General features: G+C 40.7%; 1 protein-coding gene across 2 annotated transcripts in view; it reads right to left on the bottom strand.

Annotated features, from left to right (window-relative positions):
• Window positions 1-15,156, bottom strand: part of mllt1a (MLLT1 super elongation complex subunit a) — a 50,162-nt gene extending 35,006 nt beyond the window's left edge. For both annotated transcript variants that reach the window (XM_061975819.2, XM_061975820.2), the window contains exon 1: window positions 15,011-15,156. In XM_061975819.2, coding sequence (XP_061831803.2) covers window positions 15,011-15,022 — 12 coding nt within the window. In that variant the 5' untranslated portion in view covers window positions 15,023-15,156. The remainder of the gene's footprint in view (window positions 1-15,010) is intronic.
• Between the last annotated feature and the right edge of the window lie 12,792 nt (window positions 15,157-27,948).

The raw sequence follows: 27,948 nt of genomic DNA, 5'->3' as shown, positions 1-27,948 counted from the left end.
AAAAGTCCAATAACAAAACACCGCTCGGGTTCAGATCCGGGCAGCCATTCTTCCCAATCACGCCTCTCCAGGTTTCACTGTCGCTGCCAACATGAGCATTGAAGTCCCCCAGTAGAACGAGGGAATCACCCGGGGGAGCACTCTCAAGTACTCCCTCGAGTGAATCCAAAAAGGGTGGGTACTCTGAGCTGCGATTTGGCGCGTAAGCGCAAACCACAGTCAGGACCCGTTCCCCCACCCAAAGGCGGAGGGAAGCTACCCTTTCGTCCACCGGTTTGAACTCCAACGTACAGGCTCTGAGCCGGGGGGAACAAGAATTGCCACCCCAGCCCGTCGCCTCTCACTGCCGGCAACGCCAGAGTGGAAGAGAGTCCAGCCCCTCTCGGGAGAACTGGTTCCAGAGCCCTTGTTGTGCGTCGAAGTGAGTCCGACTATATCTAGCGCACCTCGCGCACTAGCTCAGGCTCCTTCCCCCCCAGCGAGGTGACGTTCCACGTCCCAAGAGCTAGCTTCTGTAGCCGAGGATCGGACCGCCAAGTGCCCTGCCCTCGGCTGCCGCCCAACTCACATCGCACCCGACCTTTATGACCCCTGCTATGGGTGGTGAGCCCATTGGAGGGGGGACCCACGTTGCCTCTTCGGGCTGTGCCCGGCCGGGCCCCATGGGGACAGGCCCGGCCACCAGGCGCTCGCCATCGTGCCCCACCTCCGGGCCTGGCTCCAGAGGGGGGCCCCGGTGACCAGCGTCCGGGCAAGGGAAATCTGGGTTCCTTGTTTGTTTTCTTCATAAAGGTCTTCGAGCTGCTCTTTGTCTGATCCCTCACCTAGGACCAGTTTGTCTTGTGAGAACCTACCAGGGGGCATAAAGCCCCCGGACAACATAGCTCCTAGGATCATTGGGACACGCAAACTCCTCTACCACGTTAAGGTGGCAGCTCAGAGAGGAGCTCAAAACATAATATTGAATCAAAATCAATGTTATTATGAATTATTGACCTATCCAAGGTTCCCATTACTTCACATCAAATATTCCACTAAGAAAAATATTTTTGGTGGAAGATTTTGCAAATTTGGTAAATAAATAACCCCAAAATGTATATTTTGTTGTTTTCTTACTGTATCAAAACTGAACCGAACCGTGACCTCTAAACCGAGGTACGTACCGAACAGAAATGTTTGTGTACCGTTACACAACTAATATATACTGTATATATATTTTTATTTATTCATATTCATCAAAGAGCAATTTACAATTTCCATTTTACAAATAGTCTGCCATTATCTACAATTAGATTAGAATATAATACAAAAATGTATTGATATTATATTAAATGCTTCATGATTTATGGTTGCCATTCCTGGTCTGTGCTTTAAAAAAAAAAAGATATTAGTAAGTACCATATTTTTCGGAGTATGAGTCGCACCAGGGTATAAGTCGCACCTGCCAAAAATGCATACTAAAAAAAGAAAAAAACATAAGTCGCACTGGAGCCCGGCCAAACTATGAAAAAAACTGCGACTTATAGTCCGGAAAATACGGTACTAAAAAACAAATTTTGATAAATGTATAAATGTACACAGATAAGTCATGTAGCAGGTAAACCACACATTTGTTAAAGATAAAACAAATTGTAGCAGTTTGTTACAAAATTCAGTCATTTCACTTGCATTAGCTGACGCTAATTGGGAGGTTTTAACTCTGCTAATATTTAGCATTAAGCCAGGCAGCTGTGTGAGCGTCTACATATCTACATGTGCACAGCAGGGGACCTGGTTGACTTATGAGAGTAGCGTATGTGTGTTTGCAAGAATGGCACCGTGTTGACTGAGTGACGTCAGTGAGTGAGTGGGCGAGTAAAGAGGGAGAGAGGTAGCTTGTGCACTGCGCAGTAGAGTGATGAACGGGTCTGGTTGTGTCCTGCAAAATTAATAATAAAGCAACCAGATTTTCACGAACCAGCGGCCTCGTCAATCTGACCTGAAAGCGGAACTGAGCAGCCCCATTTACGTGTAAAGTGAGGGGTGTTAACCCCGATGAAAACATCGACCCTGAAGGAAACGTCTCACGCACCCTCTTTATTAACCTGTGGAATTGCCATTTTTTTGCCATTCTTCCTCTCCAAGATGTTATTACTTGTATGCACTTTGTGTGTGCGTTTTGACACACTCAACTCTCACACTCTGTAGTCACCGCCCCACAGCGGCATTTGGATGAAAGAACGGTACCGGTATTTTTCAAATGCAGTATAGTACCGATTTCAATTAATTAGTATTGCGGTACTTTATTAGTACCAGTATACCGTACAACTCTAGTTTAGACTGGCAATTTTTTTCAATCTGTGTCACTTGAGGACAAAAAATCCAAGACTTAATATGCAGTGTAAACGGGGCCTTTGTCTCGGTTTTATTTTGTAAGATCCATTTTAATCCAGTTTTTTGCTCTCTCTCACATTACCGCGGGTATAGTACAGCCATGTAAACAAAACCTATGTCCAGCAAAATGGCTACCCCGTACCCACAATGCATTGCAAAATCACGTGCCCTTTTAAGCCCCATACTCGAGACGTAGGAGTTTTAACGGTGCGCTTAAGGACTGCTGAGTAGGACGCCACTACGCCAGCCAGAAATAATACATTATAGTACCGGTAATACATTTTATTTGCTGTGCACTTTCCATTTAAATAAATCTTAAAGTGCTACAGTACAAAAAAAAAATTAACACAATAAGACCTTAGCCATTAAAACAGATAAAAATCTAAGACTAAAACATTATCAGTTTGTCTATTGATCTTAGTTATTTATAAAGAACATACAGTAGCTTGGTCAAAAGATTTCAGTGTGTGTATAAGTACTTTTAAGCTCATTCAACAATACCGCGATTATAATAACCGTAATATGAAATGTTCATATTGTTACAGCTCTAACCAGGACTATACAAATTATATTCTCTAAAATAGGGGTGTGACAAATAAATGTATTTGTATCGAACCTAATGCAGCTTTACTAAACCAAAAGTTTAGAATTGTTTTCCCAAGTCTACATTGGGTATTGCGCTGCACACCCACACCTATGTGTGACAAAAAGTAGACTATATTTTTATTGTTTATTTGGTAATTGTAATAATTGGATAATTTGTTACCAGCATTTTTATGCTTCAAGTTAAAATCCTTAAACACAAAAGCTAAGCACTTAAGTTTTGCATTTTGTTTACAGAAAATGAACCAAACCGTGGCCTAATACCGAGTTATTTACCAAACCGTGAGGATGCCGTACCGTTACACACCCACTCTAAAAGGACACATGTAGACTCTACTCAAGCTGAGTTGACAACATGTTTTGAAAATTATAAAGCAGTACAGTTCAATGGCCTTTAATCACAGCTTGAATTAAACTTCCAAATCGTCATTGGAGTATCTGACTGAACGGTGGCTCTCTACAGTCTTTGCCAGCTTTCTACAGCATGCTGCTGACTCCACTGAGCTTTACCCGCTCGTCCCCGGATTTTGTTTTCCACTGCACACAGTGCCCCTCAGTGAAGCTTGGTTGTCATAGAAATGTCGGCGGAAACTGCTTTGCCGTCATCCCTGACAGGACATAAAAAATCTGGCATTTTAGAAACCGCTTAAGTCGAGTGTTGCCCCATCCAACTCTCCTTGGAGCCCTTTGTCGGCAACCAGGCGGAATTATGGCAACTCCTAAATTGCCCATATTGTGGTTTCTATTTGCATCTTAAATGAGATGTCCAGTAAATTCAAAATGTGATAGCATCTTGGCTTCCTATCGTACAAGGACACAACAACACAGGGCCCATTATTCTTTGCAGGTCAATCCAACCAGCTGTTTCATACACCAGCAATGACAGTCTCCTCAAAAAAGGACCAATAAGAAGAAACAACCCAATTTTTTTTTAAACAGTCAGTGAATGTGTGTATGGCTGTGCATGTAAAACCCAAGCCATTTTCTTTATTAAAGACACATGAACAATATCTAAACATGGGCTTCAGATGCTCATTCACTGACCGAGTACCAAATTGAAATAAAGTGGGTGATGTTGAAGAGTGGCTTTATGTGCGTGCATAGGTTGAGCGTATCTTTAAGGTTTGAACTAAGAAGAGGGAAAGTCACAATAATCGAACACGAGCACCCTCCAAGCATCGATCTAATTGTGACATACAGCTTCTTTAAAGTGGACCTACTGTATTATGCAAACCCAACTATTCTAACCTATCCATTCCTGTTTTTATGTATTTGGGATCTGCATAAGTCACACAAATTTGAAATAAAACCATGGAGGCATGGCGGAGATATTTATAAAACAATCTTGTTTTCCTTCATACTTACTCCAAACGAGCCATTTGGAATTTTCCCAATGTATGACGTTTTTTCTATTGGTGACGTCAGCGGATATCTCCATATATGGTAACGTTTTACCCGAAGATCTTTGCGTGAGTCCGCCATTGTAGTCAATCAGCATTTTTTCCTCTATCCGCTTGTTGTGGGGCAGACTGTCTCGTACATGCACATGCATCCACTGCTGTTGCCATTTCTAATGCAAAGTAGCGTATAGTTCTATCTTTTATCGGTCAGTAGACTACATAGGGAAGTGCTAAAAACGATGACGGGGAGATGATACAGTTGAAGTGGAGCTATGTAAATAAGACCACCCACAAAACGGATTTTGACCAAAGAACCACCATTACATATTATGAAGACCACAAGGAAGTGTTTCAAATGTAAGAAAAAAAATCATGATATGACCTCTTTAAGCCTTGCCTTGATTGGACGACATAGTCAAATTGTACATTGCCCAACGTCTTCCAGGTCATACAGTTTTCTTTACTTTCTATGGCAGATTATTTTTACCAGCCGAGATATAACGGCAGAGGATATTAATTACCGTACATAAAGGCGGCAACGAGGATAAGACAACATTAACCGAATGACCAACAAAAGCCCTTTTCTGAAAATAGCAGGGTATGTTTGCTTACATTTAACTCGTATGTTTTAAGGATATTCACTCAGCTTTCTGTTGTGTGTTGCTATGCATCTGGTTACTTAAGCATTTGGTGACATATCAGGTATTTTGGACAGCCTTCACACGACTCAGGACTAGAGTTCGCTGGCAAGCGCACCACGATCCAACCCTCAGGCAGTCCTCATATTTGGTCCAGTCCTGTTTGGTCCTGGACCAAGTGCATATATCAGCGCTATTAAACTGAATTGTTATCGGTGCCACATTTCCACAAAAGCTAAAGACCGGGGGCAGGCCTTCTCCCTTCACTATTAGTCTTATGTTGTATATTCTGGAAAACCAGTGTCCTCTACAGCAGACATTTGATTTGATTCATTTTGTCAGGAGTTAAAAGGAGCACTCTGCTGATTTTAAGAACCAACTACAAAAAATCTAGTCAAACAATCATCTCTATGACAGCACTCTAGTGTTTTTGGGAATCTGTTTTTTGAACTGAAATCACAGGCCACCAGTTGAATAGCCCAAATGATGAAAAAGAGAGGACCTTAAATGGAACCTTGAGGAACACCACTAGTATAACTTAAGAAGTTGAACAAATGACTACTGACTGCATCTGTAGTAAACAAGCTACAACAACACCTTACTTATATAAACCACAATACAAATAACTAACAAAAAGGAGAATACTTAATTGGGTGCCTTGGGGAACACTTCAGTCAAGTAAATCACAAGTTTGGACCCCAGTTTTCAACTGTATGGTTGCTAGTGTAACGTATATATGGCTGGGCTATGTATACGATGGTAAACCTCACTCTCTGGCAACCGGGCTGATAGCTCGGGCTTTTAGCCCGGTAGCCAGCACACTCACAACTCAGTTTGGAGTTCCAGGCGGAACTAAAGCTTTGAATTAACCAAGCGGGTTACACAAGTATGGTTGAAATGTCAATGCAAAGATCTGCCAATGTGTTTACAGTAGTTCAAGTTCCTCTATTTGGCCTGAGAGCCGCCAATTGAATAGCCCTGCCGTACACACTTGACCAAATGAACCGTACTAGTAGCGGTAATACACTCCAGACCGCATGCAAATAAGCGAGTGTGCGCGCAAACATATTTTCTTGTGAAATATACTTAACTGAGCAGTTGTAATTTTATCTGTAAGGACGTGTCTGATTATAGCTATAAAAATTATATTGTAATCATGCTGATGGAAGTTTGTTCCCCCCCAATCTTTCATGTGTCTGACTAAACGTACAAACTCCCTGAGCATTCAGTGGACCACATGTGAGCAACATCAGACATGCACACTGTGGCCACACCAGCAGCACACCTGTCCCAAATATGACATAACAAGCATGCCTTATGATTATAATCAAATGAAAACAGTCATTTCCATTAAATTATTTCCTAATTTAGGGGATTTAGCCTACTTGAGCTATGTACTCGTACTGTATGTCTGCAGTGGAAATATTTTCTACCTCTTTCAGAGATCACATTTAGCTCCCCTTAAAACATTCACATGTTGCACAATGCGATGTATGCTATAGCACAAACATGGGATAAAGTGTTCATTCCTATAACTTCCTGTCTGGCAACAGATTGTTTCAGCATCTCTGTAATCTAGTACAGGTTTTCCCCTGATTGCCAAGATATCTGTGGCGCTAGGGCCGTGGTTAAGGGGTGTGGTGGAGGCATGATTACCATGGCCTCATTGTATAATTTGCTATGATTTTCTTTAAAAAGGCTAAAAAATGTATACATAAATTCATCCATTTTCTACCGCTTGTCCCGATTTAAAAGCATATCTGTGTTATTAATTAGTACTAACAGTGGCCAGCTCAGTTGCCTTGTGGTTAGCGTGTCTGTCCTGAGATTGGAAGGTCGGGAGTTTAAACCCCGGCCGAGTCATGCCAAAGACTATAAAAATGGGACCCATTGCCTCCCTGCTTGGCACTCAGCATCAAGGGTTGGAATAGCGGGTTAAATCACCAAAATAATTCCAGAGCGCGGCCACCGCTGCTGCTCACTGCTCCCCTCCCCTCCCAGGGGGTGAACATGGGGATGGGTCAAATGCAGAGGATAATTTCACCACACCTAGTGTGTGTGTGACTATCGTTGGGACTTTAACTTTTAACATACATTTTCTAATAATATATACTTTTTGCTCTATTTTCAATTGTTGCTGCAAAGTACAATGTACTTTGTCGAGAATTTTTCAAGTGTCTATAGACTTTTAGTGACTTTTTCTTCATTAAAAATGAATAGCAACCAATCTAGCATCTTTTTTTGGTGTTATTATAGAATGTACTCGTGTTGAGAGACTATTTCTGTCAGTCGATGCCCGCGATGAACAGCGAGCATGATGTCACACTTGCTTAGCGTTGGACTGTTTCTCCCCAAAAGTCGCCACTGTCCTGTTAATATTTGCACATTTTGTAGATTGCTATTCGCAGGTATATCTCGGATATATCAATGTACGTCCACTTCGCAGACATGCTGCCTCCGCTGCAGACAATACCGTGCATCTTGCCTAGTCGTCACAACATTCTGTTTCGGCAGCGCTGTTACGGCGGCCAAAGTTTCAGTGCATCACTAATCTATAATGCATAAATATTAGGCTATATACTTCCATTCAAACTGCAACAATGTGTTGGTGGGAATGTTTAATTTTAATGTGGTTTTGATTTGATATTAATTGTTCCCATGATCACGAACACACCGTCCGTGCCTAAAAGCAGATTGGCGGAGAATGAGGAAGTGTTGATGTACCGTATTTTCCGCACTATAAGCCGCACCTAAAAACCACAAATTTTCACAAAAGCTGACAGTGCGGCTTATAACCCGGTGCGCCTTATATATGGATTAATATAAATATTTATTTTCATAAAGTTTCGGTCTCGCAACTACGGTAAACAGCCGCCATCTTTTTTCCCCGTAGAAGAGGAAGCGCTTCTTCTTCTATGGTAAGCAACTGCCAAGGTAAGCACCCGCCCCCGTAGAAGAGGAAGCGCTTCTTCTTCTACGGTAAGCAACCACCCGCCCCCGTAGAAGAAGAAGCGCGCGGGTATTACGTTTCATTTCCTTTGTGTGTTTACATCTGTAAAGACCACAAAATGGCTCCTACTAAGCGACACGCGTATAACGCAGAATTTAAACTTAAGGCAATAAGTCATGCCGAAGAACACGGAAATAGAGCAGCAGCAAGAGAATATAACATAAATTAATCAATGGTGCGTAGGTGGAGGAAGCAACAAGATGACCTGCGCCAGGTAAAGAAGACAAAACAGAGTTTCCGAGGGAACAAAGCAAGATGGCAACTGTTGGAGGACAAACTCGAACAGTGGGTTGTTGAGCAGAGAGCAGCAAGCAGAAGTGTCAGCACAATCACTATTCGAATGAAGGCAACAGCGCTAGCAAGCGAACTTCACCTGGATGACGAGACGGAGCCGGCCATTTTGGATCCCGTATTCGCCCAACTTTTTAATTCGGACACCGAAGGAGAAGAATTCGAGGGATTTATGAATGAAGAATAACTTCAGAAAGTGAGCGTTATGTTTATTTTGTGTGTTGTGACATTAACGTTCGAGCAACATTAAGTTATTGATGTTGCTATTTTGAATTTTACTATGTTTGTGATTGCACATTTGCACATTACCGTACATTTTGGGAGTGAACAGAGTTGTTAGAACGCTGGTTTTTAATATATTATTAAAGTTTGACTGACCTATCTGACTGTTTTTTTTATATTCCCTTTAGCGCAGTTAGATGCGGCTTATAACACGGGGCGGCTTATAGGTGGACAAAGTTTTGAAATATGCCGTTCATTGAAGGCGCGGCTTATAACCCAGGGCGGCTTATGGTGCGGCAAATACGGTATGTCTGGGGAAGCACAGAGATTAAAATGTGTGCACGGGAGGGAATAGCTGGAATTGGGCTGGTTGTTGGCATAAGATTGACAATAAAAGTTAAAAATAGAACACAACATGAAGCAGCCAAGGAAAAGTAATGTGATCAGAAACAAATATATAGAGATGAATCAAGCAGGCTATGGACATTGGGAACCAAAGCGCCAACACCATCAACAGCATACACGCTGTCCTTCATCGGCGACGCCAGGGTGGAGAAACTATATTGTATGGCCAGGTCGGGGAACTTAAGCAGGTAAATCTACTGTTAAAATGTTGGTTACTGTACTTTTATTAAAGATGTCTTGAATGTTGAAAATGTGAGCAGAAAAGGTTTCCTCTTGTTAATTCAACCTAAACTGTTGGTTGCACTTTATTCAAATAAGATGTGAATGCATTGGCCGTTAATTGTTGTTTACTTGCTTGTTTATATCCATAATTCATTTATATCAAATTCTCCTACAAGAAATAACAGGAATACAGGAAGCTTCACTTGTAAGTATTTATTTCACAGGCACACCGGTTGATTTTTTTTTGCTAAAAAGTAACTGAATCGATTTCAAACCAGTAAAACATTTCGGATTTTATCATTCTAAAAAAAATAATACCGTCTCCGAATCACATCGGCAACGACAAATTCTCAATCGAATCGTTAAAAAAAATCGTTACACTCCCTAGTTGACAAACATTGTTTGATCTGTTGATCACAGAGTTACATTGAAAAAATTGTGCAAAATAAAATATTTTTGTTTCGAGTTTTGGTTGGATTTTATTTTATGCGTGGCATATATTTGCCATAGAGGGAACATTGGCATGGAACGATGGCCCTTCTTAGCCATACACACGGATAAGACACATTGGATGTCTATGTAATGGGTGCGACAAATAAATTACTATTATTGTATACATGGTTAAAACTGGAAATGGGTGCGATAAAGTACTCCTCGAGCAATAATGTATATTTTGGACACTTTGAGCCAGTAAATGCCAGCCAGTCAAGCATGAGTGAGTTTAAGTTTTTCCACAGTGAGAATTCCTCCCATACTTAATACTACTATATCGCAGAAAAGTGCACACGCGTTAACCATTAATTCAATGTTAGCCAATATTAGAGTGACATTACAAAGAAAAGGCTTCCTCTTGTTAATTCAAACCAAACTGTTGGTTGCACTTTATTCAAATAAGATGTGAATGCATTGGGTGTTTATTGTTGTTTACTTGCTTGTTTATATCCATAATTAATTTATATCGAATTACCCTACAAGAAATAACAGGGATATAGGAAACTTCACTTGCAGTGTCCAGTATTTATTTAACAGGCACACCGGTTGATTTTTTTTGCTAAAAAGTAACTGAATCGATTTCAAATCACTAAAACATTTCGGATTGTATCGTTCTAAAAAAAAACAATACCGTCTCTGAATCATATCGGCAACCACAAATTCTGAATGGAATCGTTAAAACAAATCGTTACACTCCCTGGTTAACAAACACTGTTTGATCTGTTGATCACATAGCTACATTGAAAAAATCGTACAGAATAAAATATTTTGTTTGGATATTATTTTGTGCGCAGCATATATTTGCTGTGCGCAGAGGACGCGTGAGCAATGCGCAATTGCGCAGGCGCGCACCATATAGGGAACATTGGCATGGAACCATGGCCCTTCTTAGCAATACACACGGATAAGATGCATTGGATGTCTATGTAATGGGTGCGACAAATACATTATTATTATTGTTATTATTATACATGATTAAAACTGGAAATGGGTGCGACAACAAAGCACTCATTGAGCAATAATGTATATTTTGGACACTTTGAGCCAGTAAATGCCATTCAATCAAGCATGAGTGAGGTTAAGTTTTTCCACATTGAGAATTCCTCCCATACTTAATACTACTATATCGCAGAAAAGTGCACACGCGTTAACCATTAATCCAATGTTAGCCAATATTAGAGTGACATTACAAAGAAAAGGTTTCCTCTTGTTAATTCAACCCAAACTATTGGTTGCACTTTATTCAAATAAGATGTGAATGCATTGGCTGTTTATTGTTGTTTACTTGCTTGTTTATATCCATAATTCATTTATATTGAATTACCTTACAAGAAATAACAGGAATATAGGAAACGTCACTTGCATTTAGGGATGTCCGATAATATCGGACTGCCAATATTATCGGCCGATAAATGCCTTAAAAGGTAATATCGGAAATTATCGGTTTCAAAATTATCGGTATCGGTTTAAAAATCAATATTTATGACTTTTTAAAATGCTGCTGTGTACACGAACGTAGGGAGAACTACAGAGCGCCAATAAACCTTAAAGGCACTGCCTTTGCGTGCCGGCCCAGTCACATAATATCTACGGCTTTTCACACACACAAGTGAATGCCATGCATACTTGGTCAACAGCCATACAGGTCACACTGAGGGTGGCCGTATAAACAACTTTAACACTGTTACAAATATGCGCCACACTGTGAACCCACACCAAACAAGAATGACAAACACATTTCGGGAGAACATCCGCCCCGTAACACAACATAAACGGGGCGGTATAGCTCGGTTGGTAGAGCGGCCGTGCCAGCAACTTGAGGGTTACAGGTTCGATCCCCGCTTCTGCCATCCTAGTCACTGCCGTTGTGTCCTTGGCCAAGACACTTTACCCACCTGCTCCTAGTGCCACCCACACTGGTTTAAATGTAACTTAGATATTGGGTTTCACTATGTAAAGCGCTTTTTGTCACTTGAGAAAAAGCGCTACATAAATGTAATTCACTTCACTTCACTAAACACAACAGAACAAATACCCAGAACCCCTTGCAGCACCAACTCTTCCGGGATGCTACAATATACATCCCGCGCTACCCCCTAACCCCCCACCTCAACCCCGCTCACCTCAACCTCCCCATGCTCTCTCAGGGAGAGCATGTCCCAAATTCCAAGCTGCTGTTTTGAGGCATGGTAAAAAAAATAATGCACTTTGTGACTTCAATAATAAATATGGCAGTGCCATGTAGGCATTTTTTTCTATAACTTGAATTGATTTATTTTGGAAAACCTTGTTACAATGTTTAATGCATCACAACAAAATTAGGCATAATAATGTGTTAATTTCACTACTGTATATATCGGTATCGTTGATGTCGGAATCGGTAATTAAGAGTTGGACAATATCGGAATATCTGATATCGGCAAAAAAGCCATTATCGAACATCTCGACTTGCATTGTCCAATATTTATTTCACAGGCACACCGGTTGATTGTTTTTGCTATAAAGTAACTTAATTGATTTCAAATCACTAAATCATTCCGGATTGTATCATTCTAAAAAAATGTAATACCGTCTCTGAATCATATCGCCAACCACAAATTCTGAATTGAATTGTTAAAAAAAAATGTTACACTCCCTAGTTGACAAACATTGTTTGATTTGTTGATCACATAGCTACATTGAAAAAATCGTACAGAATAAAATATTTTGTTTCGAGTTTTGGTTGGATTTTATTTTGTGCGCAGCATATATTTGCTGTGCGCAGAGGACGCGTGAGCAGTGCGCAATTGCGCAGGCGCGCACCATAGAGGCAACATTGGCATGGAACGATGGCCCTTCTTAGCCATACACACGGATAAGATGCATTGGATGTCTATGTAATGGGTGCGACAAATACATTATTATTATACATGATTAAAACTGGAAATGGGTGCGACAACAAAGCACTCATTGAGCAATAATGTATATTTTGGACACTTTGAGCCAGTAAATGCCAGCCAATCAAGAATGAGTGAGGTTAAGTTTTTCCACATTGAGAATTCCTCCCATACTTAATACTACTATATCGCAGAAAAGTGCACACGCGTTAACCATTAATCCAATGTTAGCCAATAGTAGCGTGACATTACAAAGAAAAGGTTTCCTCTTGTTAATTCAACCCAAACTGTTGGTTGCACTTTATTCAAATAAGATGTGAATGCATTGGCTGTTTATTATTGTTTACTTGCTTGTTTATATCCATAATTCATTTATATCAAATTACCCTACAAGAAATAACAGGAATATAGGAAACTTCACTTGCAGTGTCCAGTATTTATTTCACAGGCCCACCGGTTGATTTTTTTTGCTAAAAAGTAACTGAATCGATTTCAAATCACTAAATCATTTCGGATTGTATCGTTCTAAAAAAACAATACCGTCTCGGAATCATATCGGTAACCACAAATTCTGAATCGAATCGTTAAGACGAATCGTTACACTCCCAAGTTGACAAACATCGTTTGATCTGTTGATCACATAGCTACATTGAAAAAAAAATCGTACAGAATAAAATATTTTGTTCGGATATTATTTTGTGCGCAGCATATATTTGCTGTGCGCAGAGAACGCGTGAGCAGTGCGCAATTGCGCAGGCGCGCACCATAGAGGGAACATTGGCATGGAACGATGGCACTTCTTAGCCATACACACGGATAAGATGCATTGGATGTCTATGTAATGGGTGCGACAAATACATTATTATTATTGTTATTATTATACATGATTAAAACTGGAAATGAGTGCGACAACAAAGCACTCATTGAGCAATAATGTATATTTTGGACACTTTGAGCCAGTAAATGCCAGCCAGTCAAGCATGAGTGAGTTTAAGTTTTTCCACAGTGAGAATTCCTCCCATACTTAATACTACTATATCGCAGAAAAGTGCACACGCGTTAACCATTAATCCAATGTTAGCCAATATTAGAGTGACATTACAAAGAAAAGGTTTCCTCTTGTTAATTCAACCCAAACTGTTGGTTGCACTTTATTCAAATAAGATGTGAATGCATTGGCTGTTTATTGTTGTTTACTTGCTTGTTTATATCCATAATTCATTTATATCGAATTCCCCTACAAGACATAACAGGAATATAGGAAACTTCACTTGCATTGTCAAGTATTTATTTCACAGGTTGATTTTTTTTGCTAAAAAGTAACTGAATCGATTTCAAATCACTAAATCATTTCGGATTGTATCGTTCTAAAAAAAACAATATCGTCTCTGAATCATATCGGCAACCACAAATTCTGAATCGAATCGTTAAAACAAATCGTTACACTCCCTAGTTGACAAACATTTGTTTGATGTGTTGATCACATAGCTACATTGAAAAAAATCGTACAGAATAAAATATTTTGTTTGGATATTATTTTGTGCGCAGCATATATTTGCTGTGCGCAGAGAACGCGTGAGCAGTGCGCAATTGCGCAGGCGTGCACCATAGAGGGAACATTGGCCCTTCTTAGCCATACACACGGATAAGATGCATTGGATGTCTATGTAATGGGTGCGACAAATACATTATTATTATACATGATTAAAACTGGAAATGGGTGCGACAACAAAGCACTCATTGAGCAATAATGTATATTTTGGACACTTTGAGCCAGTAAATGCCAGGCAATCAAGCATGAGTGAGGTTAAGTTTTTCCACATTGAGAATTCCTCCCATACGTAATACTACTATATCGCAGAAAAGTGCACACGCGTTAACCATTAATCCAATGTTAGCCAATATTAGAGTGACATTACCAAATAGTACGGCGGTAGCGGGGTTTCTTTGACCAGTGTGGCAGGTTTCAGGCCACCACCCTGGCTAAGCAAGCAGCACAGCTAGGAGAGGACGAGCCTCTCCCCCAGCGCCTTGTCGCGGCTCCTTAGCCTTAGCCACTGGTAGTGTACTAGCTTAGCTTAGCCGGACACCAGCGCCACTCCAAAAAAAAAAGCTTTCCCGGGTAGTTTTTAATTGCATTGGACTTTAAACTTCGCCAGAGGAGGGTAAATACCGGGTGTGTATATCTTTGTGTGCTCGTGTGTAGCTTGACGTATGCAGCGAGGCTGAATGGAGCGCTAGAGTGAGGCTAGTTAGCGGTAAATGCCGATGTATGAGTGGCCAGCTAGCATAGCTCCAGAGCCAAACAAGTCGACTTGTATAGCAGCAGGAGCAGGAGCAGCGTCCCCCCTCCTCCTCCTCCCTCCTATTCCAGCCACTACAACAGAGGATTCATTCCTGCCCTGCCAGCGAGAAAGCCGCCGGTATTTTCACCGTGAAAAGTTCAGAATCCAAAAGGCGAGCAAAAAGCCACGGTACCTGATTCTCCATGTTTCTCCGGCCTCAAGTGGTTGTTGTATTTATTTACGGCGGCGTTTGTGGAGCGTCCACCCTGCCTCGGCTCCTCATTGTGTGTCAATCCAGCCGAGAAGCGGAAGGCAGACGACTCCCCTCCCCGTCCAGACGGCCCGCTGGCAGGCAACCAAAACAGAAAGCTCTCTTGGCCAATGGAAGAGCTGGGATTTCCGGCTCTCTTGAATATAACCAATCAGAGTCCTTGAAAGGCGGGCTTTACTCTTCCTGCAAATACAAAAGAAGCTTTTGGTGATGGTATTCTCGAGTGACAGGGGATATGTCCCAATGGCTGCAGCTTTGATTTAATTGTAAAAATACACATGGTGTTAATTGATAATCTATTATTAATCATTGCAAAAACGTATTGTTTCAATCAAGGTCTAAACCAGTGGTTCTTAACCTTGTTGGAGGTACCGAACCCCACCAGTTTCATATGCGCATTCACCGAACCCTTCTTTAGTGAAAAATAAAATGTTTTTTTTTTTTTCAAATTCAAGACAATATGTTTTATATATATATATATATACATATATATATGTTTTTGGTAACACTTTAGTATGGGGAACATATTCTAAGTAACAAAGACTTAATTTAGAGTTATTTGGACACTAGGGGAACATAGGGCAGCACGGTGGAACAGGGGTTAGTGCGTCTGCCTCACAATACGAAGGTCATGAGTAGTCCTGGGTTCAATCCCGGGCTCGGGATCTTTCTGTGTGGAGTTTGCATGTTCTCCCCGTGACTGCGTGGGTTCCCTCCGGGTACTCCGGCTTCCTCCCACCGCCAAAAACATGCACCTGGGGATAGGTTGATTGGCAACACTAAATTGGCCCTAGTGTGTGGATGTGAGTGTGAATGTTGTCTGTCTATCTGTGTTGGCCCTGCGATGAGGTGGCGACTTGTCCAGGGTGTACCCCGCCTTCCGCCCGAATGCAGCTGAGATAGGCTCCAGCACCCCCCGCGACCCCAAAAGGGACAAGCGGTAGAAAATGGATGGATGGATGGATGGACACTAGGGGAACATAGGGCAGCACGGTGGAAGAGGGGTTAGTGCGTCTGCCTCACAATACGAAGGTCATGTGTAGTCCTGGGTTCAATCTCGGGCTCGGGATCTTTCTGTGTGGAGTTTGCATGTTCTACCCGTGACTGCGTGGGTTCCCTCCGGGGTGTACCCCGCCTTCCGCCCAATTGTAGCTGAGATAGGCTCCAGCGCCCCCCGCGACCCCGAAGGGAATAAGCGGTAGAATATGGATGGATGGATAGGGGAACATATTCTAAGTAATAAAGACTTAATTTAGAGTTATTTGGTTCGGGTTAGGGTCAGGTTTATAATAAGGCCATGCCGAATAAGGCATTAATAAGTACTTAATAATGACTAGTTAAGAGCCAATATGTTACTAATTTGCATGTTAATAAGCAACTAATTAATGGTGAATATGTTCCCCATACTAAAGGGTTACCATGTTTTTTTTACCGGTGCATAAAATGAGCCGTGCATGAACATTACCTTGTTCAAACAACAAAACCAACACAGTGCATAAACTCTCAACAAATGACACACCTGCAAATCAGTCAGCTGTTGCCGTATCCGTAATATGCCGATAGGGAGAAGTTTGTATTTACACGATGAGTCGGGTGTGTTTTGACCTCCGCCGAACCCCTGAGGCCGACTCACCGAACCCAGGTTAAGAACCACTGGTCTAAACTCATTCTCCTTCTATGCCACATCAATATGGAATGCACTCCCAACAGGTGTAAAAGTAAGTGCATCTCTATCCTCCTTCAAAACTGCACTAAAACAACTTCAACCCTTGACTAACACCCTCCCCCTTCCACATCCCACCTCCTCGGATTGTAAATAACCAAATGTAAATAATCAAATGTATTTCTAATGTATATACTTGTTCTTATGCTTTCTGAACTCACTATGTTCTCTGATCGCTGTACATATCCTACCAAGTCAGACCTACACTGTTTCAATGCCCATTTCTCTGATGATGCAATTGTTGATGACTGAAGTATGCTGTTATCAACCAAACCCTCCTCATCCCACCCCCGGATTGTAAATAATGTAAATAATTCAATGTATATACTCTGATGATTAACTTGTGTAATGACTGTATTATGATGATAGTATATATTTGTACCATGAATTGATTTACGTGGAACCTGACTTAAAGAAGTTGAAAAACGTATTCGGGTGTTACCATTTAGTGGTCAATTGTACGGAATATGTACTGTACTGTGCAATCTACTAATAAAAGTTTCAATCAATCAATCAAGGTTTATTTATATAGGGGCACGGCGTGGTGCGGTTGGGAGAGTGGCCGTGCTAGCAACTAGAGATGTCCGATAATATCTGCCGTTAAATGCTTTAAAATGTAATATCGGAAATTATGACTTTTTAAAACGCCGCTGTACGGAGTGGTACATGGACGTAGGGAGAGGTACAGAGCGCCAATAAACCTTAAAGGCACTGCCTTTGCGTGCCGGCACAGTCACATAATATCTACGGCTTTTCACACACACAAGTGAATGCAGGCATACTTTGTCAACAGCCATACAGGTCACACTGAGGGTGGCCCTATAAACAACTTTAACACTGTTACAAATATGCTCCACACTGTGAACCCACACCAAACAAGAATGACAAACACATTTCAGGAGAACATCCGCACCGTAACACAACATAAACACAACAGAACAAATACCCAGAACCCCTTGCAGCACTAACTCTTCCGGGACGCTACAATATACACCCCCCCCCCCGCCCCCAACCCCGCCCACCTCAACCTCCTCATACTCTCTCAGGGAGAGCATGTCCCAAATTCCAAGCTGCTGTTTTGAGGCATGTTAAAAAAAATAATGCACTTTGTGACTTCAATAATAAATATGGCAGTGCCATGTTGGCATTTTTTTTTCCATAACTTAAATTGATTTATTTTGGAAAACCTTGTTACATTGTTTAATGCATCCAGCGGGGCATCACAACAAAATTAGGCATAATAATGTGTTAATTCCACGACTGTATATATCGGTATCGGTTGATATCGGTATCGGTAATAAAGAGTTGGACAATATCGGATTTTCCGATATTGGCAAAAAAGCCATTATCAGACATCTCTACTAGCAACCTGAGGGTTCCTGGTACGATCCCCAGCTTCTACCGGCCGAGTTCTTGAGCTAGACACACCCTTACTCCTGAGGGTTAGCGCCTTGTATGGCAGCTCCCGCCATCCGTGTGTGAATGTGTGTGTGTGAATGGATGAATGTGGAAATAGTGTACTTTTAGTACCTTGAAAGTAGAAAAGCGCTATACAAGTATAACCCATTTACCTTATAGCCCTAAATCACAAGTGTCTCAAAGGGCTGCACAAGCCACAACAACATCCTCGGCTCCGATCCCACATCAGGACAAGGAAAAACTCAACCCAATGGGCTACAATGAGAAACCTTGGAGGGGACCGCAGATGTGGGGACCCCAATGTTGTCTGTCTATCTGTGTTGGCCCTGTGATGCGACTTGTCCAGGGTGTACCCCGCCTTCCGCCCGAATGCAGCTGAGATAGGCTCCATCACCCCCCGCGACCCCAAAAGGGACAAGCGGTAGAAAATGGATGGATGGATATAATCTTATTCATCTCATTATGTGAATCATAACTTACTTAACTATTTATATACGTATGAGAACTGTTGTATTTAATATTCACAGTTTTAACTATGTTATAAATGGAGAACAGGAAGTGAACAAACGTGTTAGTAATTATTATGATGTAGAAAAGGTGTATGATCAAAAAAGCTCTGCTTCTTCCTACTCCTTTTCGGAAAAGTTGTAGTGAGAAATTGAAATAATGTGATGTATCATATTGTAACTGTTTGCATGTTTATAATAAAGCTAAAGTTAAAGTCCCAACGATAGTCACACACACACTAGGTGTGGTGCAATTATCCTCTGCATTTGACCCATCCCCATGTTCACCGCCTGCGAGGTGAGGGGAGCAGTGAGCAGCAGCGGTGGCCACGCTCGGGAATCATTTGGTGATTTAACCCCCAATTCCAACCCTTGATGCTAAGTGCCAAGCAGGGAGGCAATGGGTCCCATTTTTATACCAAAACAGAAAGCTCTCTTGGCCAATGGAAGAGCTGGGATTTCCGGCTCTCTCTCTCAGAGTCCTCGAAAGGCGGGCTTTACTCTTCCTGCAAATACAAATGAAGCTTTTGGTGATGGTATTCTCAAGTGACAGGGGATATGTCCCAATGGCTGCAGCTTTGATTTAATTGTAAAAATACACATGGTGTTAATTGATAATCTATTATTAATCAATGTTTCATATACACTTACAATGTATCTATTGAATAAAAAAATGCTCAATTTCAATAATTTGGTGCATTTGCAAACAGCTAAAATTATGCACAAACCTGCTCCCCAAAATTTTTTCTCAACAAAAGAGAATAAATATATCATAATACATTTGTATGTACTTACACCACTTAAGACCTTTAGCACATCAGTATGTGGAATTAATTTATATGGAATGGATTAAGTAAATACATCAAACAATGTACTAATAATATGATCCAGTTTAAGAAACTGTTCAAGCTGAAAGGGTTTGCAAAGTACAAAGAAGAAGAGTCCTGATAAACAACTTGAACTTTAATGAAATTGAGATAATCTTATTCATCTCATTATGTGAATCAATTTTGTATTTGTTTATTTGAAGAACAATGTGCAGTTACATTAAGAAGATGGCTGCACCAGATTTAGCACCATGCTAATTTCCATCTGTAGTCCTTTTATGGTGCATCTATAACATCCACAATAAAATCACACAGGATTGAAAATACACAACAATATTAAAATTACATTATGATAAACAATTTCTAAAAGACAAGTACAATACATAGAGGTTATATGATTACAAATCAGTGGGCGGTCAAGTTACAGTATTTTAGCAGCTTCATTTAAAGTGCAGAAGTATATAAAGTGCAGCAGTTTTTATCAAATTCCACATACAGTGCAGGAGCCATCAGATGATACCCATACGGGTATCATTCATTAGCCATATACCCCATTGATATTGCATACATAAAAAAGTGTGCGATGTTACAAGATTGGATCTGGTGGCCAACAGACTGCTCCCGCCAGGGTATCATCAACTCACTTAACTATTTATTTATGAGAACTGTTGTATTTATTATTCACAGTTTTAACTATGTTATAAATGGAGAACAGGAAGTGAACAAATGTGTTAGTAATTATTATGACGTAGAAAAGTGGTATGATCAAATAAGCTCTGATTCTTCCTTCCCCTTTTCGGACAAGTTGTAGTGAGAAATTGAAATAATTTCATATTGTAAATGTTTGCATGTTTAAAATAAACTTAAACAACAATCATTTTGTCGTCATAATATATTGACAAAATAAAACCTGCTTTTCTTGCTTTGCTGTCTGAGATTTCAATGCATTTGTTATTCACGGCTACCAAGAGTAATTGTGTATTCAGAAAATCAACTAATGCGCTTAATTTATTGATGAGCCATCCTCTTCATGGTGCAAACAGGAAATAAACTGTCCTAATGACAAACAGTCTGACTGGATTTTTCATACAGCTTTACTTTGTCAGTATATTTATAAGTGCATTGAAGGTATAATAGTATCTATAACAGTGCTTCTCAAACTTTTTTTCCCCAAGTAAAGCCTCTGAAAACATTTGGCTCTCCAACACTAAAATACAGTAGCGTAGTAGATCTAAGTATTCATTAAAACAGGGCAGAGGTTTTATTTAACAAGTGTATTTAATATTTTGGGCTACTGTAACATTACTCAAAGTTTGAATAGTAGCACTGTATTTTAACATTGGAAAATAAAACACTGTACTTAAATAATAAATCAACTCTTTGGAGTACCACAAGATGGAGCCCGCGGACCACAGTTTGAGAATCACTGCTCTATCAAATAAAATGATGACCCAGCTCATGGATTGACACATTGGAGATACGCTCGAGCGCACTTTAAGAACACCATGCAAAAAATATGTACCAATAAAAACATTAGAAAGGAAACAAAAAAAAATAGATAGCTAAAATCTAATTTAATATTGACTCTTGGCACTTGTTTATAAAATTTTAAATTAACTTTAATGAGATACTGATTTTCAACAAAAAAATACATCCAAAAGTGTGCACAGTATTTGTTTATCGTCTTGGTTATCGTACCGCCAAACATTGTCCGCAACAACCTAGTCAGAGTCAAGTGCCCAAACAAAGAATCCCACACGTTTAGAGAAGGGAATTGTTAAGATTTTTCTGGTTCTGATTTCACTTTCGATTCTGCTTAATGATTTGGTTCCTTAACGGTTCTCCTATTGATTCTTATTTGGAAAAACAAGAGAAAAAAAGGGTGTATTTGCATCAATTTAGTTTAGTTTAGTTTAGAGGTGACATGACCTTACAAAACCTACAGTAAGGTCTCAAGAGGGACATATGTAGTATAGAAGAAAACAATTTAACTATTTTGTGAAGATAAGAAATTAATATTCTTCTGTAGAATTTAATCATGTGCAAATTACACAAGAATGTAACATTTACAAACCCCGTTTCTATATGAGTTGGGAAATTGTGTTAGATGTAAATATAAACGGAATACAACGATTTGCAAATCATTTTCAACCCATATTCAGTTGAATATGCTACAAAGACAACATATTTGATGTTCAAACTGAAAAAGCATTTTTTTTTTTTGCAAATAATCATTAACTTTAGAATTTGATGCCAGCAACACGTGACAAAGAAGTTGGGAAAGGTGGCAATAAATACTGATAAAGTTGAGGAATGCTCATCAAACACTTAATTGAACATCCCACAGGTGAACATGCAAATTGGGAACAGGTGGGTGCCATGATTGGGTATAAAAGTAGATTCCGAGAAATGCTGAGTCATTCACAAACAAGGATGGGGCGAGAGTCACCACTTGGTCAACAAATGCGTGAGCAAATTGTTGAACAGTTTAAGAAAAACCTTTCTCAACCAGCTATTACAAGGAATTTAGGGATTTCACCATCTACGGTCCGTAATATCATCAAAGGGTTCAGAGAATCTGGAGAAATCACTGCACGTAAGCAGCTAAGCCCGTGACCTTCGATCCCTCAGGCTGTACTGCATCAACAAGCGACATCAGTGTGTAAAGGATATCACCACATGGGCTCAGGAACACTTCAGAAACCCACTGTCAGTAACTACAGTTGGTCGCTACATCTGTAAGTGCAAGTTAAAACTCTCCTATGCAAAGCGAAAAGTGTTTATCAACAACACCCAGAAGCGCTGTCGGCTTCGCTGGGCCTGAGCTCATCTAAGATGGACTGATACAAAGTGGAAAAGTGTTCTGTGGTCTGACGAGTCCACATTTCAAATTGTTTTTGGAAACTGTGGACGTTGTGTCCTCCGGACCAAAGAGGAAAAGAACCATCCAGATTGTTATAGGCGCAAAGTTGAAAAGCCAGCATCTGTGATGGTATGGGGGTGTATTAGTGCCCAAGACATGGGTAACTTACACATCTGTGAAGGTGCCATTAATGCTGAAAGGTACATACAGGTTTTGGAGCAACATATGTTGCCATCCAAGCAACGATACCATGGACGCCCCTGCTTTTTTCAGCAAGACAATGCCAAGCCACGTGTTACATCAACGTGGCTTCATAGTAAAGAGTGCGGGTACTAGACTGGCCTGCCTGTAGTCCATACCTGTCTCTGAAAAACTTAAGCTGTACATCAAGCAAGAATGAGAAATAATTCCACCTGAGAAGCTTAAAAAATGTGTCTTCTCAGTTCCCAAACGTTTACTGAGTGTTGTTAAAAGGAAAGGCCATGAAACACAGTGGTGAACATGCCCTTTCCCAACTACTTTGGCACGTGTTGCAGCCATGAAATTCCAAGTGAATTATTATGAGTTTGAACATCAAATATCTTGTCTTTGTAGTGCATTCAATTGAATATGGGTTGAAAAGGATTTGCAAATCATTGTATTCCGTTTATATTTACATCTAACACAATTTCCCAACTCATAAGGAAACGGGGTTTGTAGTAACATGTGATATTAACTTATTACATGCAAAGTGAGATATGTCAAGCCTTTATTGGTTATAATTTTGATGATTATGGCTCACAGTTTATGACAACTTTGAATTGAACATTTTAGAAAATGTAAGGTTTCCAAAACTGTAAGCCATGATGATCAACATTGTAACAAATAAAGACTTGACATATGTCTCTTTGCATGTAATGAGTTTAATTTCACATTTTAAGTTAATTGCTGACATGAATGGACTTTTACACTTTTACACCATATTGTAATTTCAAGAGTTTGACCTGTTTAATATAATGACTGAGACACATTTTGGTTCCAGGAAAACATGCAACTTTTCTCCGACTGCAAATGAACACTCACCTACCGAAAACGCAAACGTTTGACCACAAAACTGAGTCGCTGCGAGGTGACATTCGTTTAACGGCAGACGTGCACTTGGGCGAGTACTTCCCGCCATGGAACAAATCAGAATCTCTTTCTCGTCATGTTCATTGAAATAAGAAGGCTTTAATTTCATCCATCCATTTATTTTCTACCGCTTGTCCCTTTCGGGGTTCAATTTAACAAATAATAACGCCAACACGATAGGCTGTGTTAGTTAGTACCTGTTGTAGCGTAACAGCTGCTGGGATGAGTTCGGAGCGGTTCAAAAATGCGACTTTCATTTACAAATATTTTATGCTCCATCCATCCATCCATCCATCCATCCATCCATCTCTGCCGCTTATCCGAAGTCGAGTCGGGGGCAGCAGCCTAAGCAGAGAGGCCCAGACTTCCCTCTCCCCGGCTACTTCGTCTAGCTCTTCCTGGGGGATCCTGAGGCGTTCCCAGGCCAGCTGGGAGACGTAGTCTCTCCACCGTGTCCTGGTCTTCCCCGTGGTCTCCTACCGGTTGGACGAGCCCTAAACACCTCCACAGGGAGGCGTTCAGGGGGCATTCTGACCAGATGCCCAAACCACAACATCTGGCTCCTCCCGAATGACAGAGTTTCTCACCCTATCTCTAAGGGAGAGCCCCGCCCCCCGACGGAGGAAACTCATTTCGGCCGCTTGTACCCGTGATCTTGTCCTTTCGGTCATAACCCAAAGCTCATGCAGTGGTCCCCAGAGGCGTGATGCTCAGGCCCACTTTGTGGACACACCCTGACATCACCCAACCACTACCCGCTGCCTTGTGGGTTAGTCTGGGAAGACAAAAGGCTAGGGGAGCACACCCCGAGAGAAAAGCAAGTGCCATAGGCGGTCCTCCGACAGACCGGAGCTCCGGCAGCCTCCTGCAGCTGTGAGGAGGTGCCGGTCGTCCTGGGTTTCCCTTGCCACCGGATACAGCTCCCCACAGCGAAGACGTGACGTTGAAGTCTGCGCGTCTCCCTCGTCGAAAAAGACCTCAACAGCGGAGTGGGCGGATGATAGTTGCATAGAAGCTCCACAACGGTCACAAAGGCGGAAGAAGGCTGCAGCAAAGATGGGCCCCCAATTGTCTTGGTCTTCATGCCAATGGACCCTGGCCTTCTCTTTTCCAAGAACAGTGTGGTGGCTGTCTGTGCACCAGTCTCCCCACTTTAAAAGATTTCACGCCCAGGCGTTCTCCTGTAGTCAATCCCACCAACAGAAGGACAATAATACTTGTTTCGAGTGATCGCCGACGAACCCAAAGCTCATGACCATAGGTGAGGATGGGAACGTAGATCGACCGGTAAATTGAGAGCTTTGCCTTCCGGCTGAGCTCCTTTTTCACCATGACGGACCGATACAGCGTTCGCATTACTGCATACGCTGCACCGATCCGCCTGTCGATCTCATAATCCACTCTTCCCTCACTCGTGAACAAGACCCCGAGGTACTTTAACTCCTCCACTTGGGGCAGGGTCTCCTCCCCAACCCAGAGATGGCACTCCACCCTTTTGCATGCTGAAATGCCCATCCATCCATCCATTTTCTACCGCTTATTCCCTTTGGGGTCGCGGGGGGAGCTGGAGCCTATCTCAGCTACAATCGGGCGGAAGGCGGGGTACACCCTGGACAAGTCGCCACCTCATCGCAGCATGCTGAAATGTTTCAGCATATTGCTCGTATGTCCTCTTGATGAAATAGCACCCTTTTATTTATTTTAAGTAGCGCTATTGCAATCTTTTCTAGTAAAATGTTAGTGTTTGCACTGCCATTTCGCAATCCCACGTCACTACGCACGTTGGTAATGACGTCATCACCACCCGGAAGAATCGTCAAAGGAATCGTTTGAAAAAATGTCAAGTGATTCCAAGGAATTGATACACTGGGAACCGCTTCTGAACAAGAACCGGTTTTTGATTCCAACCTTACATGCATTGGTGACTCAGTCGATGTGCTTTTTGTATAGCTCGTGACTGCAAAATAGCCCTTCATGGGGCCAAATAAAGTTGCGAGTAGTAGAACCTTTAGAATGAAGGTGAGAAACACTATTGAATTTAAGAAAGAACTCCATGTGGCTCCGCCCATTGCCGCCTTTTCCAACAAGAGTCTTTAATAAAAGGTAAAAGTGAGGTTAAAATTTAATTTCTTAATTTTGCTGGTCTAGTGTTCATTTTGTGTGATAAAACAAACGATTTAACTGACATTTTCGTCGACGAATAAAAACGAGACTGAAGTGTTGACAGATCCGACATGATTCCGTCTTGTAGATGGGTGGGACAAGTTGAGTTTGAGTTAGAGATTATTTTTATTTGGAACATGCATGCATACAACATGATACATCACAATTTCCAGTATCTCTTTTCAACATGTTCGAAAAGGAGTAGGAAGAAGCCGAGCTTATTTAATCCTACCCTTTTTCTTTTACATAACAGTTGCTAAAACTTTTGTTCACTTCCTGTTCTCAATTTATTCACAATATACTCCATAAGTAATCACAATACAAATAAATAAATAAATAAATAATACTCGGTGAAGTAAGTCACATTTCATATGGTGAGATGAGTAAGATTATTTTGAAAATGAATGGATGGATTAAATAAATTCAGAATGTTTATCATGGTTCTTCTTCTTTGTACTTTGTAAACACTTTTAAGTTTGAAGGGTTTCTTGAAGTGGATCGTATTAGTACATTGTTTGATTGCTTTGCTTAATCCATTCCATAATTTAATTCCACATACTGATATACTGAAGGTCTTAAGTGTTGTACGTGCATACAAATGTTTTAAATTACATTTTTCTCTAAGATTATATTTCTCCTCTTTTTTTTGAGAAGAATTGTTGTATATTCTTGGGTAGCAGGTTATAGTTTGCTTTGTGTATAATTTTAGCTGTTTGCAAATTCACTATGTCATGGAATTTCAGTATTTTTGATTCAATAAATAAAGGGTTTGTGTGTTCTCCATATTCAACATTATGTATTATTCTAACTGATCTTTTTTGTAACACCGTTGATGAATGAAGTGTACTTTTGTAGTTATTTCCCCATATTTCTACACAATAAAGTTGGGAATATATCCAATTACATCCCTTTAACAACATACATATGAAAGAGGGTTGGGGGTTAGCTACGAAGGAAAGCCAATCAGATGCTTCTCCTTGTGAGATGTGGACGTTGAATTTCTCACCGCCAAAACAATAATGTGTGGATCTAACATGTTCCACATCGTAATATGTATACACCTCGGAGAAAGTAAAGAGGACACATTTTATTTTTACTGCTATGCCATCAGCAGGCGAGTCATCAACCATAACATCTTCACAACTGTAGGTTAAATCTATGTGTATTTGCTGCTCCCCGTTTGAACAAATTATACTGAAAGGCATGCATTGTAACTCTGTTTCACAATGCACATACATATCTGCTTTGACAGACACGTTGCATAAAAAATTGAAAAAGTGCCTGAAAGATATTTATTGGCATTGACCTGTGGAGCTAGAAATGACTAACATTCCTGACCATAATATTTTGCTTACTTTTGTGTTAAACTAATGCTTTGCAGGTAGTCTAAATAAAGGTGCTTTCATATAAACTTAAAAATTGTATATTTAAGTCGACTAAATTTACTGTAATTTTAGCTGACTAAAATGTTGTGTAGTTTTGTTGACTAAAATTGAACCAAGTTAGATGACTGGAATTAGACTACAACTAAAATACATTTTCATTAAAAAACTATGACTAAAACTGAACAAAACTGTTGTCAAAATGAACACTGCAATGGTTATTAAAATGTATTCCACATTGGTTTCTGCATGTAAATTATAATTATGATCATCATTGCCATTGTAATTCTGCTACTAATTGTGTCTAAATACTACACATATATATATATATATATATATATATATATATATATATATATATATATATACACTACTGTGGAGGGGGGCGTGGCCTGCGGGCCTGCAGCGGAACGGGGAGTGCCAGGACCGGCCTCGAAGTCAGCGACAGGTGCGTAGATGGCCCAGGTGCGCCTTGCTGTCTAATCACCTGTCGCTCTGTATAAGCAGCAGCCGGGAGGAGAGAGGTGGTTGGAGCTGGGGGAGAGCGAGAGCGAGACAGACAGACCCAACAAGACAATTGCTGGAAAGCAACCTGCGGCAATATTTACAAAATAAAAATATATTGTAACCCTGAACCGGACTCTCATGTCAGTGCTCGGTGGTCCGAAGAACCCCCTGGAGGGCAACCTCCACAACTACAAATATAGTACATACATATATACATACTCATATATACATCAATAGATACATATATACATCAATAGATACGTAAATATATACATATATATATATATATATATATATATATATATATATATATATATATATATCTCAGAGGTGTGGACTCGAGTCACATGACTTGGACTC

The sequence above is a fragment of the Nerophis lumbriciformis genome, linkage group LG14 (genome assembly GCF_033978685.3).
Source record: "Nerophis lumbriciformis linkage group LG14, RoL_Nlum_v2.1, whole genome shotgun sequence".
NCBI lineage: Eukaryota > Metazoa > Chordata > Actinopteri > Syngnathiformes > Syngnathidae > Nerophis > Nerophis lumbriciformis.
The sequence above is the reverse complement of the archived record's forward strand: the minus strand, read 5'-3'. Positions and strand labels throughout refer to the sequence as shown.